We start from the raw sequence: 15,039 nt of genomic DNA on the forward strand, positions 1-15,039 counted from the left end.
TCTCCACATGGTAGCAGAGGTGAATCAAGCTATATCTGCTTGTTGTATCAACAAGTTCTTGCCTTATCTAAAGTTTTATATTATGTTAGTGCTAATATTGACTTGTACAGAAATTGCAGATTATATGTACCTTACTGCTAAGCATGGGTCTTGTTTATTTGTACAAGGGTATTCATTAGTGCTTAATTGTACAGGAACTAAAAATGTTTTACCCCTCAAGAGGCAATAGTGCCACATGATCTATTGTAAAGATTTATAAACTGTAGTAATTTATCCATGGTAGCATGATGTTCAGACAAATCGCTTTTACTCCTGGTATTCATTTGTATGACTTTATCATAGCTCCATCCATAAGGAAAGCCTTAGATATTTCTACCTATGTGTATCAGTCTATCTTTGTAAGCTAGAGTAAACTAATGGGTAATCAGGTACTCAAGTATTTAATGTTTGTTAGTTGCAATGAAAAATTCCACTGGGTGGACAGAATGGGATACTGTATAAACATGACTTTGAACTTCTAACAGGGTAGGGTTAGAATGAATACACTGTGGATGTGGGGCTGGGGTTTTTTGTTTGTTTTTCCACATTTCCATCTTCTCTCTTCCTCTTTATTATTAATTGAACATATCTAGTGCATTCCATAATTTGTTACAGAAACATAGAATGAAGTATATTGTAGCAGTGATGCTGTTTTCTCATATGTTGTCTGAGTTCAAATTCTATGTACATAGCATATGTCACTGTTTTGGACTTACTTGAATATGCAGCAATTAAAAAGAAATACAAAGAAACTACAACCACCCCCCTAATTGACAGATATCTCAGATGTAGACACATATAAACCTAAACACCTAAACTTGTACTTTAACAGCAATAATGTTTGAAGGTTTACACAAAAATACATAAAACTTGGATTAGTTACTTAGCTAGTGGCTGTTGAAGCTGACCTAAAGATAACCTTTAAAATAGCCTCTGGTGCTTGGTAACGGCAATTTGTACAGGAAATGTTAATATCCATCATCAGATACCTTCTTCAGAGATCCCAATGATTTAGAGGTCTACCTAATAGTAGGCCTAGAACACTTTAATCATTTAGTTCTGTTTCACAAGAGGAAGGGGGCTGCCATAAATAAGCATGTTTGAGGCCAAAGCTTGATCTGTGCAATAGCCTGGTAGAATTTATTGTTCAACAACTAGTCAGAACTAGAAAGATCTCTTTGTATTATTTATGAGTCCATGGAGTTGTACATCAACAGAGGCATCAAGGAAAAGCTTAGATAGAGGATATATATCAGTAATTGTAAGACGCTAGTATATCAAAACTTCATTTTAGTTTTCAGGCTAATTTTCTGATTCATAGGACATTTTAATCGTTACACAGATTATTGTGGTGTTCAAGATGTGCACAGAGCAAACTCTGCGGTAACCAAACTGAGAATTGAAAAGTTCGTCATCAGTTCTGTGTTAACCGTTCCATTGTGTTTGATGATGTATTTGTGTTTCATGAAAGGCTTTGAAGAGGCAACCAGGTGGCTCAGGAAACTGGTAACAAAATATGGAGACTGTCACCTCCAAGTTGTAGTTTCAAATGTAGGCATGCTTGATAATGAAAAATACGACCAATCTTGTAACAGCCTAGATTCTGCCACTGGATTCACCTGTGTGGACCTCCACTGACTTGATGGCTCTTGAGTGCTTAGGACAGAAAGGATAGGTTTTAATGCTGTGATGCATCATACACAGAGTGAAGGGACTTTTTAAAGGAAAAACAGGGACACCTGTCATCATGGGGAATTCATAGATGAGTTTTTAATAGCTATGGTGGGCAAGTACCCAGGGCTATGGGATTGTGCCTGTTTCTTTTTCCCTCAGGGTTAGCTCCGCTAAGCAATCTTTGGTCCCTAAGACTGGATTAGAAATCTCCCCAGAGAGTTCTGGAGATTCCTTGTTTATAATCAGGCCAAAATTATTTATTTTATTTTCATGTGATGGTCTTAAGGCACTTGTACTTCTGATTCAAGCTAGAACAGGAAATACACAGGCATGTGAAAGTGAAGGAAAAATGGTAAACTTTCCAAGCCTCAAGAAAGGTTCAATGGAGGAACAGGTGAAGGTTCAGGTCAGATTAGTTTTCACGGCTCACATGCAGAAGTTCATAGATAAAACCCTTTCACTCCAGAGGGGTTACATATTCATTACAGTGGCTGAGAAGTTATGTATCCAGGTAATTCTACCACACTTTCACTGTGGTGTCTATGAATATTACATTTTAGAGTTACATGCACTGCTTTTAATACTAGCAGGATAAGATTTTTCTAATCAGTACAATGGGATGTTATACTTTGTAATAGGGTTACTTGCTGCCTGCAATCACCACCCATAGGTGTTTGTTATAGACTGAGGTATAGAGAGTTGAACTGGGAGGAGACAAAGAGGGAAGGAAAATAATGTAGGCCAGACCTTCATCTGGTGTACATTGACCAATTTCCACCAGCTGAGGATCTGGCCATGTTTTTTAAAAATTAGATTTTCTAAATCTTTGTATGGTCTTTCAGATCCATATGCTCATGTTTCATTCCTCCATCAAAGCAAAACAACTGAGATCATCCATTCAACTCTGAATCCTACATGGGACCAAACGCTTATATTTAATGAAATTGAAATCTATGGAGACCCACAGACAGTAGCAAAAAATCCACCTAATGTGGTTATTGAACTTTTTGACAATGACCAAGTGGTATGTGAATTTTTTTATCTTGATTCCCCTTTAGTTGTTTACTTGGAGATAGCAGATTAATTAAAGTTTATGATTTCTGATTGGCCAATTTGTCCAGGGCAAAGATGAGTTTCTAGGAAGAAGTGTTTGCTCTCCTATGGTAAAGCTAAACCCAGAAGTAGATATCACACCTAAGCTTCTCTGGTACCCTGTAATGAATGGAGGCAAAGCTTGTGGGGACATCCTTTTCGATGCTGAGCTTATTCTGAGGGACAAGGTAATTTAAATATATATATATATATATATTCTTCCAAACTGTATGGCATTTTGAAACGATTACAGTAGTGAATGTTTTACTATATACGGTGCATTCTGTTTAAGAAAAAGGAAATAAACTTGTGCTTCTGTGCTTGTATTCATAGGATGGCTCCAACCTTCCAATTCTTCCATCACAAAGAGCACCAAAGCTTTACATGGTACCTCAAGGAATTAGACCTGTTGTTCAGCTCACTGCTATTGAGGTAGGGTATGCTGCTCAAATTAACTGAATATAATGAGAGGAATCTCATCTTGTAGGGTAGAAAATGTCTTTATATATTTGCTTCCATAAATAATGTGGTAATGAAATAAATACAGATGGCTTATTTTCCAGTATAGTGTCATTAACATTTTTGGTAAAACACCTTGCAATATATGTCAGCCACACTTTATAATTGGAAAGACATTGTTTTCCCCTTCCAGTTATTATTTCAGTATCATTTTTAGCACACTGGTTTCCCTTAGTAATGCCTATATTGGATTTTATTTACAGATTCTTGCCTGGGGATTACGAAACATGAAAAACTACCAAATGGCTTCTGTTACTTCTCCAAGTCTCATTGTAGAGTGTGGTGGTGAAATGGTGGAGTCTGTAGTGATCAAAAACCTCAAAAAGACACCAAATTTTCCATATTCTGTTCTCTTCATGAAAGTGGTATGATGTTAAAATTACAGTGCAAAGATCTTCAGTAGTATTTAAATGTTCTACACTCTAGGTTTCGTTTTAGTAGAAAAATCAATAGAAGGAACAAGCAATTCTTCTTTGACTGAATGTAAGACATTCATCTTTGAGTCTGAAAGTTTTCATAATGGTAATTAAACATTTCTACACAAATGCTGACAAAATAATATATTCCCAAATGCTACCAATCAATAGGACTATGTTGATGATCTGTGTAGGTATTTATATGGCCCTCATCACTGTAATATCTGAGGCTCGGGAAATCTTACTTTGAGGCAATATATGTATTTTTAAAAGATTATTCTACTGACATTTATTTAATTAGTACAGCATGGAGCTGCATGATATATGCAAATATACATGCACAGATCATGAGTTCAGTATTAAATTACTGAGACTGTGGCCCAATCCTGCAGTCTTTGCTCAGGCAAAAACTCTTTGTTCTCCTTACCGACAATGGTTCTAAACACAGGCAACTCTTTTTAACTTCTAGCTTTTGCCCAAAGAGGAACTATACACTCCATCACTAGTTATTAAAGTGATAGACCACAGACAGTTCGGACGGAAACCAGTTGTGGGACAGTGTACCATTGACTCCCTGGAAGACTTTCGCTGTGACCCCTACGCTGCTAAAGAAGACATTGCACCACAACTAAAAGGTAGGCGGCTAGAAGATGACAACAATTCACCTCCTTTCTTGAGGAAGATTTGAGTAAGCCACCTTGAATGTTCACTATATATACATAATAGATTTGTAGCAACCTAGTGTTGTATATTAAGTTAGTGACAGTGTGGTCTGAGTGGAAAATCAAACTCTCAGTATTAATCACCAATGCGGTAAGCTATAGAGCCTCAGAAGAGAGACAACAACCTACAGGGCAATATCTGTATTGTTACAACAGACAGTGTCAGACCTTTGGATCAGCTGGTACCTCCAAAAGGCTTCTGTAGCACGTGTATGCAATATAACTACCTTTAAATGACTGTTGTAACTGGTAATACGGATGTAGAGAACGACACTCAAGGAGAAAGATAAAAGACTGAAAGCAAAGAGGGAGTTATTTCAAAGATGGCTTTACATTTTATGAGTAAATTTATTTAGAAAGCCATGATTTAAACCTCCCATCTTTTACTTAGTTTATCTTCAGTGCTCCTTAAAAAACCATCATCATTATTCCAGAGAATGGATGGAAATACCACAGTAGCTTTTTTAAAAAAGGAAGTAATATGGAAACATAGGACCTAATCTGCTCCATGCATTTGGACCACATAAGCACTCACATGGATCAACTTGAAGATCAGGCTTCTAATGGACCACATCAGTTCACTGTACTGTACTGTCATATTATGCATATAGGCACCATTTTTTCAGTTATAACCCATTATGGGAAGATTTTGAAAACCATAAACGGCAGGTAAGAGTCGAACATCCACTGACTTTCAATAGGCATTAGGTGCCGACCTGCTAGTTGCAGCTTTGAAAATGTCCCATGATTGCTTTTTCTTCAGACTCCATTGCATTTGATATGCATTTGTGTGTGTGAGAGAAAAGTATGTATGTAACACAGCTAATGCTTGCTAATTTCTTTAAAGAGTTAATCCTGAGTAGCAGTTAACAAAACATTGCAAATAACTGCTTACTTTAAAAAGTCAAACCCACGCCAAATAAATTCCTTTACATCTTCTATAACATTTAAATTTAAATTCTGATAGCAAAATTGACTAGCATATTTCACCTTAAGAAAATGTTTCATTTACAGTTAGCCTCCTGTCTGCTGTGCCTCGTCGGGATGTGGTCATTGAAATGGAAGACACAAAGCCACTACTAGCAGCTCAGGTAACCTTTGCAATTTGATGCTTGACTTTCATATTTTGGACACATGATTTACTAACAACTACTTAGCATACAACTTTGGATTTCTGTAAGCTTTTCTGCCCAAGTCACAGAAGCAACTGCAAAATTGGTGGAGCCTTTTGGAGTGTCATTTAAAATAAATTTGTATTGTGGCAGGGGAGTAAAGGAAGTATTTTTATTATTATTACCCTATTTCTAATGGGTAACACTGAAGTGGTGTATTTCGTGCAAAGTAGAGTTGAGTAAATAATTAATAATAATGTATTCTCAATCAGTTTATTCTATCTGTTCATGAATTGTCTGTGAGCAGTTTATAAATTTTCAAATGGTTTCCTATCCCAAATTATTCACTAAATACTTTTGGTGAATAATTTTTGGTCTTTAGATCATTCATGAGCAGTTTGTTGCAGGTGTTCAGATCTGAAATTCTAGAAGTGCTGATTGGCTTATTGGACTCCTAGGCCATATGGCACATTTCTGTTTCCTGATTGGATGAGTTGTACTTAAATCAGGTTTCTGTTGTGAATATTTGCATTTACAAGTTCTAAACCTGTGCTCTGTGAATATTCTTGAAAATTTGCTTACAATTCAAAATATTTTTGTGACCACTCCTGCCCGTAAACTCATTTTCTAGGTTGTTTGTAGAAAGCAACCACAAAAGCCAAAGTGAATTCAACAACAGACACAACTGGTGTTGAAGTTTTTGAGCAAGCACCTGCTGAACATTTTTGAGCTATTCACCCACAGTTAATGCTTAACACACTAAATCTTAAACATATGCTTCTCTGCTTATTTACCTTTTTTCTTTTGTCATTGGGGTTTGCAGTTATGATGTGCATTATATTTGCTGAAATGCTTCTTTTCTTGCTTTACGGAGGATCCCTCTCTGTGCAATCCCCTTTTGTCTTTTATGTAGCGTAGCTGCTCTGTAATTATGCTATATAAACAGTGCCAGTGAAAGCAGCAGATGTTTATCACAGGCATACCAGGAGTGCTGCCAGACAATAGATGTATCAATATGTTCAAGCAGCTAAGAGTATACATTCAGTCCATTGTCCAACTTTTCCATTTGGCTAGAAGTAGTGTGAGGCTGAGTCCATTCACTGACACAGTCACCTCTGGAAACCATTTGTAGTTTGCATATGGCTGACCAGGTAAATCAAAATACCAAAATATTGAGTTTTCTGTGTTGTTTCCATTTTAAAATATTTTACCTCATTTAGCTTGAAGGTTGCACTATGGATGTGAGAAACAGAAAGAGAGAGGAGTCGAAGATGTCCCCAGGTTATTTTCTGAGCAACAGAGAGGATTATGATGTTATCAGCAGTAAGAGAGAAAGCAGGAAAAGGCGCGGGTTTGGAGGAAGAAATAAGTGACAATTTTTAATTTTAGCCACACTAAGCTTAAAGTTTTTGGTGAGACATTCAGGAGATGCCAGATTTGTAGATGCAAGGCAAAAGAAGAAGCAGGGAGAGGCATGCAAAATATAGTACCAATTAACAATTGTAATGCTTTCCAAATATTTTAAAAATAAGTGCATTAAACAAAATGCAGGGGGAGGAATTTCTCTGATCAGCTAAGGTCTTTATGCAGTGCAAAACGACCTTGAACCAGCCAGAGATAGCCAACATTCCCCTTACACAAGGGAACTCTGCCTCCTTCTGCACTAACTGCCTCCTCCCCTCCACCCTCAGCTTGGGCATTAGGGGAAGGGAGTGCCGTCTGATGGTAGTGGTAGTGGGGTGATTTGAGGGGGCATGGTAAAGCATTGCCCAATCCTCCATTGGTGTAAATTTGAGTTGCCACTGGGGTTTGACACCCGTGAATCAGGGAGCCCCAACTGGCTCTCTTCTTCCCCTTTGGAAGTAGTAGAGAATCGAGACCATGGTATAAAGGATATATTGATGCTGTTTGGAATGGAGGTGTATCTCAGTCATAGCTTTGCCACCTCCTGAGTACTGTGGCCATCCCAAATCCATATTAAGTGAAACATTTCTGCTGCCCAGGGCATCATGTATATTTTTTTCTATTCTGTCTTGTGGATTTCTTCAAAGTACTGTTCTGATTCTTTCAGCAATCCCATCATAAAACCTTATTTTACAGGTATTTATAATTCAATTACAAAAGTTCGGACTTTGTTAAAATCCCCCTGATTTTAGGTTTGCAAAATGTGTCCCTTAGCTTGCAGGTTTTTTCAAAAGTTACTGATTGCAGATGCTTTTAATTAACAAATTTCTTTAAAAACCAACAAACCAAACAATATTTTTAAAGGGTGTTGGGGTTTTTTAAATTGTACAAATGTACAGATGTAAATTAAGATGTAATTCTTCATCCAGAATTTTGATAGTTTTTTTTTTTCTTAAAAAATAAAAGCAGAATGATAAAATTCATATTTGGAAACCAGATGTTTCAAACATACAGGAACTTTTTCTCTTTGTGTTTTTTCTTATGCACATCCATATTAAATTTAGGCATAAGTCAACAGCTTTGGAATTTAATTTGTTTTTGTTGGTTTGTGTGACTCCACCTTTGCCTTTACAGAAGTGAAGATTTTTTTTTAATGTTACAAAGGTCATCAATGAAAACACTCCAGAACTTTGAAAAAGTTCAAACTCAGATCCAAATTTTGTGGCTTGGCCGTATTTCTAATGTGTTCATTGAATGTACTGTACAAATCTATCTTCTTTTTTCACTACTCATTCAGGATCTTAATGTCAGAAAGGGTGGACTCATTTAGAGACCTCATAATAATGCATTATCCTATATTCTATTTTCTCACACATAAGGACTTGATGTTTAACATAAAATAGCAGAAACAAAACAGGCCTTCTGTTCTAATCGTGTTAATACTTTCCAAATTCCCAATTCATATTGGAAATCTTTTGTGTCAGTTAATAATTATATACAAAATAGATGCCTAGGGTAAAAGTCCTGTTCCTAGTGAAGTCAATGGCAAAACTCTCATTGACTTCAATGGGGCCAGGATTTCACGCATAGAAGGAAAAACTTATAAATATTATACAGTGTTCTCGACAACTTTTTTTTAGAATTGGACATCAATTTAGTAAATGTAATATTGCATTGCATTCACTAATAGCATCCATATGCTATAAGGACTCTTTAGAAGAATTAAAAGTACATTTTTGGAAAGCATATATGATGTGCAGATAACACACTAAGGGCACAGATGTAGAAATTTCATCAATTACATTCCAATTTCCAGTGCTTAAGCAGTATGTCAACCGCACTCGGCAAAATGGCTTCTCCAACAGCAGTGCATGTATGTATGAAGCTAATGCATGAAGATAACCAAAGTGGGGATTTAGGTGCCTTGGTCATGTGGCTTTCACTTCTCTTTTGATAATTCTGTAGAGAGATTTTGGAGTGAAGGATGCTTTTATATCATGTATAATAGCATATTTACAATTACTAGGGAGTAACAGTTCCTTTACATGTCATATATCTACACTTCAGAATTTGATTTGTTTAGCCCTACTACCAATATTTGACTTTTGTTTAAAATTAGATTTTCCAGGGGAAAACATACTGATTAAACAGTAAATAAAAACATAATTCTGTTACCTTGCTAAGACTCAACTGTGGCTGATAGTACAGGGTCTCCATAAATTGGAGCAGATAAATAAATAGCAGTTTAATACTTGTTAGGAAAGAACATTTATAACAATATATAATGAGGTCATTGGATAGCTAAAGAAATTGGTAAATTGTTTTATCTGGTCTTTGCCATGTGACTATTTCTCTCCAAAATCTCAATTTATCTTATAATGATTTTAGCCTAAATCACTGGCATTTTATGAATGAACACTGCTTAATAATTTTACAGCATCCAAAATATAGATCATATTTACAGTTTGTGGTGGGGATTTGTGGGATTTGGATTTTAAACATTTTTCAAAGCTATGAAAAATATTGTTTGAAAAGACATTTGAAGGTATATCAGGAAAAAAAATTAGTCTTAAACCAGTCAGCACCTTGAACATTACGTTCTACTGAAAGATTCAGAGACCATAAATAATTATGTTTTGCGGTAAACCCCCTAATTCAGTGTTAAGAATGAAGCTTGTTGCACAGCAATGCAAACAAAGTTGTTTCCATGAAAAACTCATTCATCTATCTTCAACATTGTGAACTAATGGAAAAAAATGTAGATTAAAAAATGCAAGGTCTTTTAAATTTATTACATACCTGTAGGTGAACAGACAGGTAATCAGAGTTTGAGGGGAAACTGCTCCTTTAGAAGTTGTCATAAATCCTCATACAAGTATGAAATTATTTGTTGCCATGGGATACTTCTGATTTTATCTTAAAGTTAGCCATGATGACTGAAATACAGTACATTTTAATATCCAAACAGGATAATTACCTTCATGATAGAAATGAGGAATTTTGAGTAGTTCATTTGGTGTGTATACTGACCTGCTATTTTCTGGATTTCTTTTGGTTTGCACAACAGTCTAATTATAATACCTCTAAATTAGAACACAACGGGTGATATAAACACAGAAAATCACTAGCGGTAATCATTGCTTCCAAATAAGTCTGGTACAGTATTTGCTCTTCATGGAAAATTCTTATTCATAATGTAAATTATATAATTAATTTTGCGATTGTGAAAGTTGTTGCAAGTATTTATAATTCTTCACATTTTTTCAGACTCCAGATTGTCCACAATTTTTAAAGCTGCAAATTGGCAATAAAAAGACAAACAAAAAGACTTGTGAGCATTAGCAACTATTTTATAATCATGTACGGAGTAAAATATGAGCGTCTTCAAAAAGAGCAAAACAACCCAAATTACTGTGTGTGTGTGTGTGTGTGAAGATCCTTTGGAACAAAATCTCCATGGAATTAAAAATCATTACGTTTGATTTAGATATAGTCCTGGACCCACTTGTAAGTGAACCAACCAAGCAAAGTATGGGCCAGATCCTGCACTCCTCCTTGCACACCCAAAACAAATCAGTGAAAGTGGGTGTGAGAGGAATGCTGTGTTGGGTCCCACGAGAGTATAACTACACTCTCACACATTTTCTCTGTTTAGTTTTTTAAATATTGTTACAAGAACCAAAACATAAATTCCCCAATTCTGACAACTTTCAACGTTTCATTGGGTATGTAATAAATACTATAGTTCAACAAATAAAGCAACAAATCATGTCTGAATAATTCCTAAATAAGTAAGTTAAACATGTTGTGAAATATAAAACTTATATATGAAAACTGAATTTTCCTTCTTTATCACCTGACCCCAATGTAAAACACTATAAACCCTGTTTTTTATTTACCCTCTTTTTTTGTTTTGCTCTTTTTTATGAACGGATCCTTATGAGCAGCTTACAGAAAAGGTAATTACAATGTTCTTTATTTATAATGGCATAGTGCTTTCTTGTAGGTCAAAGCTCCAGGTAGAAACCAGTACATTAACTTTGTATTCTGGCTTTGGTACTTTTAAGGGGGTGGAGGAGGGATTTGTAACTTTTGAAAAACATCAAAATAAAATGCTGCCTGCACTTTGTGACCAGAATGAAAAATTTAGGAAAATTATGCAAAATGGAAATGTAAGCTTCCACATAGTCCAAAAGTTATTCAAAACAGATTTGTTGATTTGAGTAACACTAATCACTTCTATAAATGCCACAATCCTTTCGTATTTTTCATAGTTTTTATTCATTGTAAACATAATACTACCTACATTTTTTTCTTGAGTGATTATTTTTTAGAAATAACAGGTGACTTTCACTGTCTAATCCCTATAGAGTTAGATACACAACATATCTATGATAAGATACTGATAAAATAATTGAAAGAAACTGTTAAAATTATTTCCTTGCTCACTATAATGGTGCAGCACTAGGACAATATACATTTTTTTTTTGCACACTGTTGTGAAGTATAAGGGGAAAGAAAAGTGAGGGAGGTAATAGTTTCCAGAATTCATTGATGGTTTCACTACTCCTTCCTAATGGGCATATCCTGTAGACTTTACTCTGACAAAACTCCCCTTGAAGTCAATAGGCCAGATCCTCCGCAAGTGTAAAGGCAGCATAGCTATATTGACTTTAGTGGAGTGATACCAATTTAACCAGCTGAGGATCTGGACCAATATAATTCTAACTGTATCAGTATTATTGAAATCAATGGGAGTTTTACCAGTCTCCGGACTGATGTATTTAACTCCCATACAAAAGAATTTTATGACCTGTTTACTCTAGGTATTATGAATAAATTAAATGTATGTAATTTGAAGGAGAGTGAGTCACCACAGTATCTAGAATTCATTGCAATAGCCAGTACGCATAGATTGCTGTGGCGAGGTACATATTCAAGAAGAAGGGCCAGACCAAGTAGTACGTGCTGCTGTAGGCAGGATGCTAGACAAGACAGACCATTGGTAAGATCCGGTATTGTAATTCCTATGCGTTAAGACAGACAGTTTAGCCCTAACTTTAAATTTCATTGCTCTCTTTTTGATTCAGACCTTTATTATTATTTGAATAATAGTTTTTGTTATACATTTAATTAGTCATTGCATCTGTCTTATAGATGATAGAAAGAGACTGGAGTTCATTCTTGTCTACTACTAAAATGGATTTTTCTTTTTTTAAGGAAGAAGAAACTGTTGATTGGTGGAGCAAATTTTACGCTTCAACAGGAGAGCATGAAAAATGTGGACAATATATTCAAAAAGGATATGACACTTTAAAGGTACTATATAAAAAAATTGAAGGGACGTGTTTTGGTAGGTCAAAATATTCTCTCTTTTTGACATATAATTATTTTTATGTGATTGTTAGTCTCCAAAACAAGTCTTGTCTTTTCACATTGCCATAATTGTAAGCAATCCAACCTCATCGTAAGTTTCATCTGCCTTCTCTCCAAAATATTATGCTGTGCATAACAGAACTTGAACAGTGAAACTGGTGGTTTTTGCACAGCCCCTAAATGGATTGGAGTCAATCTCCCATTTTCACCTGGTCAAAACAAGAGACATATAGATGTCTATCTACCTGATATGTTGGTTTATAAATAGTTAAGTATGTCAATACCAGACGCAACCACAAATAAATGCAAGCACATAACTGCCTGTAATTATTTTGGGCATGCGGAAGCCAAGATAAAGATAAGACCCTTAATATCCTTCTGATTTTAATATTAGTAAGGAAAGTTGTGACTCTTCCCAGATCAAATTTGTCACTATTTATGCCAAAGGGCATGTGAGGAGGAGAGGGGAAGGGAGTAAAAGGTGTTCCAGAAAGGTCTTGCAGTTTTTTCCTTTATTGACAAGACACAGATATTAATGTCTTGATCTTGCACCATTGATCTCAATAGGAGTTTTACCATTGATTTCTTTGGAGAAATGCTCAGAAGCACATTGATGGAGTCTGCAGTTCTGTATGTTTAAATTAATATTTTTCTTGGTGCATTGGTGTAAGTTGGAGCCAGAAATATCCTAAGACCACTCCCACTTTTTCATGTATACACCTATGGGGGCACAAGTGAGTTTGAGGTTGTGGAATGCAGTTGATTCAGGTTTTGATTAAGACACAAGTGGGGATTGGCAGCACGAGAAACAACTCACATTTTCCAAATAGATTCTGTTCTTCTCCCCCTGTAAAGAGGTAAGAGTGCAAATAATACTGAATGGTTTTGTGCCCTAACATCTCCTAAGTGGAGTACAGCTTTGCTACACCAAAACGACGCGAGCTATTTAATGGACCTGGTGAATGTGTTAAATTTTTAAATGTCACTTCAATTTTACTTTAGGTATATGATTGTGAATTGGAGAATGTACCTGAATTTCAGGGCCTGACAGACTTCTGTGATACATTTAAGCTGTACAGAGGCAAATCAGAGGACAATGATGACCCTTCAGTGGTAGGAGAATTTAAGGTAAAAAAAAAAAAGGGGGGGATCCTATTGTTGTACCAGAAATGAAAAAGTAACCAAATGCTGGATGTAGCCCTTTGAATGTATCACTTGCAAATACATTGAGACTACTCCTGTGCCAGACACATTCTGTTTGATTCTGAGAGATGCGCTGCACCCACCACTCCTACTCAAACTCTGATTCAGCAAACCACTGAAGCATGTGCTTGAATACATTCCTATTCAGCAAAACACTTTGAGCTTGCTGAAGTCCCACTGACTTCCTTAGGACATAACCATGTGTATAAGTGCCTTGCTAAATAGGAATGTTTGCCTGAGTGGAAAATGCAGGTACTCAGAGCCTCTAAGGATCAGGCCCTTTCCTTTCAGTGGCATAGTGGGGGAACAACATAGCATATATCCCCCTCCTCCAGAGATACTTGCATGTTAATTCAGAGGACCAATGCTGCACGGGCATATGTTGAGAAGCATGTTATTTTCCCATGGTGACTGCTTAGACAGGAAGCTGCCCTAATACTGTGGTTTTGAAATAATAGGTTTAAAAGAAAAAGTTCAGCTAACCCCTCCCCCCGCCAAAAACCATTCTGCTGTATCTGTTAAAAATACATTTTACATTATTATATAGTTAAAGGAAATAACAGGCCAGATTGTCAACTAGAGTGAATAAGTTTAGCTCAATTGGAGTTCAATGGAGGAAGGCCATTTCACATCAGCTGAGGACATGGTATGCAGTCTCTATTTTAATATAATGAAGGCATATAAAGTGAAATTCTGGCCTCACTGAAGTTGATAGCAAAACTTCCATTGACTTTCAGAGGGGTCAGGATTTTACCCATAATGTTTCTCAGTCAGGTGTACTTTTGGAATCGAATCCGAGACAGCTTATGTACTCCATTCTGCACTCTTTTTGTGGCTTTGTTCACAAATTATAAAGGTAAACATTAGGGCTGTCAAGTGATTAATCGCACTGTTAAACAATAATAAAATACCATTTATTTAAATATTTTTGGATGTTTTCTACATTTTCAAATATATTGATTTCAATTACAACACAGAATACAAAGTGTACAGTGCTCACTTTATATTTTTGATTACAAGTATTTGCACTGTAAAAAAACAAAATAAATAGTATTTTTCAATTCACCTCATACAAGTACTGTACTGCAATCTCTTTATCATGAAAGTTGAACTTACAAATGTAGAATTATATACAAAAAAACTGCATTCAAAAATAAAACAATGTAAAATTTTAGAACCTGCAAGTCCACTCAGTCCTACTTCTTATTCAGCCAATTGCTGAGACAAACAAGTTTGTTTACCATTGCAGGAGATAATGCTGCCCACTTCTTGTTTACAATGTCACCTTAAAGTGAGAACAGGTGTTCGCATGACACTGTTATAGCCAGTGTCGCAAGATATTTAGGAGCCAGATGTGCTAAAGATTCATGTCCCTTTATACTTCAACCACCATTCTATTTGACATGCGTCCATGCTGATGATAGGTTCTGCTCAATAATAATCCAAAGCAGTGCAGATAGACGTATTTTCATTTTCATCATC

At 35.9% G+C, this 15,039-nt stretch overlaps 1 protein-coding gene across 2 annotated transcripts in view; it reads left to right on the forward strand.

The window, feature by feature from the left end:
* MYOF (myoferlin) overlaps positions 1–15,039 on the forward strand; it is a 116,431-nt gene that overhangs the window by 89,112 nt on the left and 12,280 nt on the right. For both annotated transcript variants that reach the window (XR_014712358.1, XM_084633627.1), the window contains exons 33-41: positions 2,556–2,737; positions 2,835–2,993; positions 3,139–3,237; positions 3,528–3,689; positions 4,210–4,375; positions 5,477–5,553; positions 10,926–10,937; positions 12,199–12,297; positions 13,357–13,482. Coding sequence is in view for 1 of the 2 variants with exons in the window: in XM_084633627.1 (XP_084489753.1) it covers positions 2,556–2,737; positions 2,835–2,993; positions 3,139–3,237; positions 3,528–3,689; positions 4,210–4,375; positions 5,477–5,553; positions 10,926–10,937; positions 12,199–12,297; positions 13,357–13,482 (1,082 nt within the window). In the remaining variant the exon portion in view is untranslated. The remainder of the gene's footprint in view (positions 1–2,555; positions 2,738–2,834; positions 2,994–3,138; positions 3,238–3,527; positions 3,690–4,209; positions 4,376–5,476; positions 5,554–10,925; positions 10,938–12,198; positions 12,298–13,356; positions 13,483–15,039) is intronic.

This window comes from Lepidochelys olivacea (assembly GCF_965140295.1).
Source record: "Lepidochelys olivacea isolate rLepOli2 genome assembly, chromosome: 7".
Classification (NCBI taxonomy): domain Eukaryota; kingdom Metazoa; phylum Chordata; order Testudines; family Cheloniidae; genus Lepidochelys; species Lepidochelys olivacea.